This window comes from Fopius arisanus, unplaced genomic scaffold (assembly GCF_000806365.1).
Source record: "Fopius arisanus strain USDA-PBARC FA_bdor unplaced genomic scaffold, ASM80636v1 scaffold00234, whole genome shotgun sequence".
Lineage (NCBI taxonomy): Eukaryota > Metazoa > Arthropoda > Insecta > Hymenoptera > Braconidae > Fopius > Fopius arisanus.
This window is the reverse complement of record NW_011887973.1, coordinates 99,351-105,655: the sequence shown is the minus strand read 5'-3', so window position 1 is coordinate 105,655 and position 6,305 is coordinate 99,351. Positions and strand designations below refer to the sequence as shown.

The following is a 6,305-nucleotide window of genomic DNA, read 5'->3' as shown; positions in this document are numbered from 1 at the left end:
GTTGCCAAAAAAATCTCCGAGAACCTTGCATCTCTTTATTATAAATATTGACATTCTCTGTTAAGTCCGCGGTGACTGCCAATTTCGAGCGCCACTCCACATCATTCAATTCATCGTGTACATCTCCGCGTGATTTTAAAAAAGAAACAATATCATTTAAATTTTCCCAGAACCGACACAGCATAACCCCCTTGCTAAGCCACCGAACTTCTCTATGAAACAATAAATCGCGAGATTCTAAATTATTCTCTTCTTTGAAAACATTATACAGTTTATGCTGCAAGGGTTTTGAAATTATCGAATTAATTATTTTAACTGCTAAAGTTATGACATCGCGCGAAATTTTTTTAACGGATAAAGCTAGCTGGTGCAACATGCAGTGATAATGATGGAATTTAGGGAACTCAGCGTCATTATTACACCTCGCAATTAAACCTTTCGTGCAACCAGTCATGTTCGCATCACCATCCGAGGTGATAGCTACTAATTTGTGAAGTGGCACTTTCGCGGAAATGAAACTTTGCTTCAGAGCATCAAAAATATCTTCACCCTTCGTACTCGTTTTTAAGGAAAATAATGCAAATAACTCTTCGCGAATAGACAGATCGGGAAAAACTAAACGAATGAAGATGACGACTTGAGCACAATCGGCTCTACCCGTAGATTCATCTAATTGAAATGAAAAAAAAACAACAACAAGAAAAGTCATCTGTTAATTGAGCCCGGAGGTCAGCACCGATTGCTTCAATTCTTCGCATTATTGTCCGTCTTGATAAATTTTCAACAAATCTTTTCATTCTCTTGTTCAACAAAGTTCCTCGAAATAACGTATCCATATGGGTTACAAAAAGCTCTTTATATTTTTCACCGGCAGTAAATGACGATTTGTCTTTCGCGATTTGATAGGCGGCTTGAAATGACATTAAATTCGCGGTTAAGGTCATCATTACACAAAACATCATTTGAATGTTCGGACGCTAAAATTCTCTCTTTTAAAACCCGGATTTCGTTAACGCGGTTGTCCGAATGAAGTGGAAAACTCAAATCGAAGCTACTATGATTTTGCCTATAATGCCTCTCAATGTTAAAGGACCTCATGCTTTTAAATTGCAAATGACACAATAAACATAGAACCTTTTCACCGATTTTGCTGCATGCATAGCAATGTTCCCATTTTTATTAAATGCCGGAGATCTCTTGCACGTATCATTTCTGATTTTGTGAACAAGTTGAAGAGGAGTGTTTCCGTTGAGCGAAGAAACTTGATTCTCCAAAACATCTGTTGATGACAAATGTTTGGCTTTCATAACGCGAAATTGATTAGCTCGCGCTAATGACTCTAGGGGAAAAGTCATGTCAAAAGCTGCATGCTTGCTTTTGTAACGTCTCTCAACATTGAATCTCCGCATACAGGTAAATTCGCATTCACACAATAAACATAATGTTTTCTCACCAATTCTCGTACCTGCAAAACGAAGTTCCCAGTCAATGTCAGGCTCATTGTTTTTAAACCTTTTCATGGGAGGTTCCATGGCACAAATATGTAAACAATTGACACTATGATAAAATCACTATGCACAATCACTAACTTTTTCAAGCAGATAATCTGAACTGCGACTTGGTAACTAAACACACGTCTGCATTTAATGCTTCAAAAGAACAGATTGAAGTTGGGAAATTGAATACATTCGGAAAATTCAACTCAACCCCCTCCCTCCCGCAATTTTACGATCAAATCCGGCCAATCGGCCAAGTGCAATACAATTGATGACTACGGTTTCGGCAGACAGTCTCGAACAGAAATATTCCCACAAAATATTGTTTTAGAATTTGGAAAATTTTCTGCGCTTTGCCCTGCACATATCCTATTTAGTTAAAAAATATATATATAACTTATAATATATAGAACTTGTTGCTGATTAATTGAAAATCTGATTCTCAGTATTGTTCCAAGGAGAAAGTATAGAACGAAATTTAAAAGGTATCAATAATTAATACGGTGAAGATTAATTACAATTTATCATTTTGATTTTTCAACTTTTGCCAGAGTGTATTAATCAATTTTTAAACGATTAAATTGCACTATGACAAACCCATCAGCCTGAAAAATTTTACAAGATGAAATATGAGGCATTTCATAATTTTAAAATTCGCCAGTGTTATAAGAGAAAACGTTTTATTTGTAATGCTTTTTTGAAACTACAGACCCTGCATTCAATCGCTTCAAGTTCTACGGCGTTATTGACCTAAATATGAATAACTAATACTCATTAAAAAAAAAATGAAAGTGCTCTTAAAATTCAGCTTTCCGAATTATTGACATCTTTTAACTTGCTTTTCAAATTTTTGGTCCAATAACGAACTTAATAACGAAAAATATCTGAAAGAGAAAATACCAAACATTGCAGTTTCTACCGGCTGATGTTGATTCTGATTATAAAACATGAATATTTCTTGAACATAATATTTTTTAAGAATTTCCTTCAATGAATATTTTTATTTCAATCAATTTCATTTCTTGAATAAATAATCGCGGGACCTTGGAACATGACATTGTTGAATTTGTTCTTTTCCTCTGGAATTGAACATCCGTCTTCTATATTTCATTTGTAACGTCTACTTTCAAAATAAATAACGACGTCATAGTGAAGAAAATTTCATATTTTCCATTTTTGTCTCATTTCCCCGCTTTTCCTTTTCTTCAACGACATTTCTCCTCTTTTCCTTTTCTTAAGCGTTACTCCCACTTCGGTTGATTTCAGCCGAGGAGAAGGGCCTTTACGACCTGGGTCATAAATGCCCATCACCTTACACAATCGGTTCTCCTCTACCCCTTGTTATACACTAATAGAGGTTGGGAGCACGACTTGCTCTCAGAGCAGAGGTTGCCCATCCCTGCTATAGAGGATCGTTGTCCAGGGACTGCAACGATATTATGACCATAAAAGGAAAATTTTATTAGTTAAAGCAGTTTACCACATAAAAGGACCCAATCCTTTAAATTTCAACACATGTTTAGCAGTAAACCATTCTCGAAAGTGCAAAAGAGTCGACTATAAACTGACTCATTTTCTGAGACTGCTTTCCCTAGTATGCCATAAGTTGTTGTCTAACAATGGAGGATCTGTGAACAAATATTCTAACACGTAATTTAGTTAATTCAGAAATGTAAATAGATGAAGTAACTACGTTTTTTTCAATAGCTTTCTGAAACCTATTTTGAAAAAAGTTACCTCACTCAACCTCATTTTTCCTTTATAAAGATCTTCAGGTATCGAACAATAAACATTTTGTTAAATACACCAAGAATTTTCCCCGGTTTTCGGCTCGATATGACATGCATCTAAGATTCATGGAAATACAAATCAGTACCGCTTGTCAAAGTTATTGACCACGCTTGGACAATTTCACAAGTATATTGACAGAACTTCCAACACTATTGTGCTCATCGAGTCAGTGGAGTCATTACAATCCGTACATTATTAGCCGGTTACGTAACCGAGGTTTTTCAAAGATTTCTCTTCGTTCCTAGTTTAAGCGGATGCGGTTTCATCCAGAGATACGTTGGATTTCAATTCCTCAGAAGATACTCCGACCCATGGTTACCCCAACAGAGGACGGAATGACAAAGAAATGTGACAACTCGAAAAGGTATTTAGCAAAAAAAATGTAGAAAGTTTGCAGTTAATAATTTTCTATTATATTTTCTCCTGATTTCTTCAATCGTTGAATAATTCTCAACACTGTTGCGGGAGTTACGCCTGAAATTCTCCTAGCACTCGCTACCTTAAAAAACAAAGCCTAGTTCAGTGATGTTGACAATTTATGCAATTATAGCTGACAAATTATACTTACAGTTCTAGGCTGGAGAGCTGTTAATTTCTCCCTATCCTCTATAGATATGTTTATGCTGCAATAAGATGGCCAAAAATTAATAGAATGTAACATAACAACGGCAATCCAATAATGATAAAATATTTTTTTAGTCGTGAATGAGATCGCTGCATGCGATCCTCGAGCGCTCTGACTGAATCTTGAAGACTACCCAACAAGCTAAGCGATACAAACAACTCCTAATCACTCTGTAGTAATGCTCCCTCTGATCAAAGGGTGAGCACAACTGCAGCCCGAGTCGAAGGAACCCAGGGATGACAGCCTTTTGCATCTGGGCCGCCAATATTCAGGCGTTGCGCCTGCAGGTTGGAATTACCTGCGGAGTAGATACAAAAGACTGGTTCATTCCCCCAGAGAGCCAATGGTCAGGATGATCACCCTATTCTTAAACCCACAGTTCAACTAATGTAGTTCAATCAGGAGAAGCTGCTATTTAAGCCGTTTCTTCTCTTCCTCCGTAGATATATTGCTCTCGGCTGGCGTGGGGAACTCAATCACGTAGTTGACTTTTTCTTCAAAGTCGAAGAGGACGATATCAAGTTTCGTCGCAACCACGGACCTAACAGTTGCAAACGACAAATTCCAGTAAAACTTACATCTCTCATTCACGACAACAGACTCAATATCTCCTGGAGCATAATGCAGAATCGGCGTCTGCTCTATCGCATAAGAGTCCGGCAAACGGTAATACAATACTCAAAGCTGTGTTATGACAGTGGATATAACTCATCATGGCATATGTCGGACAAGCCGACAAAAGATGCCTCAGAGTTTCGGGGGACTGTTTGCAACTCCGACACCTAAAATCCGAAATCCCAGGCCTTTGCAATCCCATAACACGGCTCCGATATCCCTGAGTGTTTATCACACCACACTAACATGCTCAAATACAGCCCTAGATGATGAGATTCTTAATATGATTATTAATAATATTATTGTTATTTCACAATTATTCTAAGTTAGTGATAATTATTTCGTACTCCGCGTCGTCTTACTTTTCATAATTAAAATTATTGGGTATGATCATTCGCTCATGTTTCCTCATTTCCTGAACTTCTCCCGATTGCTCTGCAATAGCATGCTCATATGTAGCTTCAATCTATTGAGAAGAGAAAACCAACTATTATGGAACTTATCGAGTCATTGTGACAATAAAATTTCTATCGAGGACATCATCATCGTAATTCAGATTAGAAAATTGAATGATACCTTGACTCTCCGTGATAATCGTGGATCATTCCCGAGATGTCCTAAAATTTCCGGAAGAACTCGCGCCAAATCATCGAAGCAAACATCTTCATCAGTTCTAGTAAGGAGGGAAAAGGCACTAATATTTTTTAGTACTTTCGTACTTTTGACGCCTAAAAGTTGGTGCCATTTTTCAGTAGTATTCGTTGCAGCCTTGAGTTCATTTAAAGCAGTTTCTAGGCGCCTTCGTAAATGTTCTGTCCGATTCATTCTTTTCTGCGATACGCAACCGATTTTAAAACCTTTACCGGTAAGTCTAAGGTCGGCATTATCAGCTCTGAGACTCAATCGAAATTCTGCTCGGCTTGTGAACATCCGGTACGGTTCAATGGCCCCCCGAGATGTCAGATCATCAATGAGAACACCTATGTAGGCTTCGGTGCGATCGATAATCAACGGTGGTTTATTCAACACCTATGGAACAAAATTTACCAGTAAACGTATTAGACCACAATAACACATGGAGTGTAGAGTGGGATCCATGCACTACATTGGAATTAAAATACAAATTCTACCCAAAACGAATCTATTATTAACAAATCTATCGATCTTTCAAGTTAAAATGGACAATTATCAAATTTCAGACGTCCTTTGAGTACGTTGGGCCCTCTTGGTACTTCTCATGACGCGTAGGAGAACCATGATGAACAATTAAGGAGTAGTGTTTGTGATGGATGATAATTTCACTTCCACCCAGGTGAGGAAATCCAAACTTGAACGATGGGCCCAGGATACCAAGCTTTGGAATTCCTAGCTTGAGCCAACCTTGATTCTATGTAATTACCATGATCCAACCAAGCTTGGTGATATAATGCAAATACCAGCTTATATATCAAGGTAGCTTCCAGCATGGTCCAAGTTTGGTATTCCGAGCTTGAACCACGCGGCTTCAACCAAGCTTGATCCAATATATGATATCTAGGTAATTCGAAGTCTTGGAAATGCTATGTTTAAACAAACTTGGTAATAATCGACAAATCGAAGCTTGAATACCTAGAAAATTCCGATCATGTTCCGAGCTTGGATGAAGCCTGGCATAGATAAATAAAATAATAAATAAAAATAATAGTAATAATAACAACAATCAATTAGTTGCAGATAGAATAAATTACTGCGTACGTCCGTAAAAAGGGTTAGAAATGGTAGTGGAGGGGGGGGGGGGG

The 6,305-nt window shown here is 37.6% G+C and overlaps 2 protein-coding genes across 8 annotated transcripts in view; one reads left to right on the top strand and one right to left on the bottom strand.

The window, feature by feature from the left end:
* Positions 1-2,748: 2,748 nt before the first annotated feature.
* Positions 2,749-6,273, top strand: LOC105272683 (uncharacterized). Of its 4 annotated transcripts, XR_892809.1 has the most exons (4): positions 2,749-3,651; positions 4,356-4,578; positions 5,727-5,839; positions 6,235-6,273. XR_892809.1 is itself a non-coding variant. In XM_011314894.1 (3 exons), exons 1-3 carry the CDS (start codon positions 3,542-3,544, stop codon positions 5,766-5,768), a joined length of 375 nt encoding a protein of 124 aa, XP_011313196.1. In that variant the 5' UTR covers positions 2,749-3,541; the 3' UTR covers positions 5,769-6,195. The 4 variants fall into 4 exon arrangements, 3 of the variants coding, with proteins under 3 accessions (XP_011313196.1, XP_011313197.1, XP_011313194.1); XM_011314894.1 differs by lacking the exon at positions 6,235-6,273 and having other exon boundaries at positions 5,727-6,195; XM_011314895.1 differs by lacking the exons at positions 5,727-5,839; positions 6,235-6,273 and adding an exon at positions 3,987-4,110 and having other exon boundaries at positions 4,356-4,709.
* Positions 3,678-6,305, bottom strand: part of LOC105272684 (protein MTO1 homolog, mitochondrial) — a 42,600-nt gene continuing 39,972 nt past the window's right edge. For 2 of the 4 annotated variants that reach the window (XM_011314897.1, XM_011314896.1), the window contains 4 exons: positions 5,104-5,556; positions 4,890-4,993; positions 3,856-3,910; positions 3,678-3,786 (listed from right to left, as the gene is read on the bottom strand). In XM_011314897.1, coding sequence (XP_011313199.1) covers positions 3,685-3,786; positions 3,856-3,910; positions 4,890-4,993; positions 5,104-5,556 — 714 coding nt within the window. In that variant the 3' untranslated portion in view covers positions 3,678-3,684. Of the gene's footprint in view, positions 3,787-3,855; positions 3,911-4,574; positions 4,805-4,889; positions 4,994-5,103; positions 5,557-6,305 lie in introns of those variants that run through there. The other 2 variants (XM_011314898.1, XM_011314899.1) reach the window with 2 other exon arrangements.

Bases quoted from the DNA above. Each gene is read 5' to 3' on its own strand.
- LOC105272683 (XM_011314892.1), top strand. From the start codon at position 3,542: ATGCGGTTTCATCCAGAGATACGTTGGATTTCAATTCCTCAGAAGATA. The intron at 3,652-4,355 runs GTATTTAGCAAA...CTTCCTCCGTAG, and splicing joins AAATGTGACAACTCGAAAAG to ATATATTGCTCTCGGCTGGC.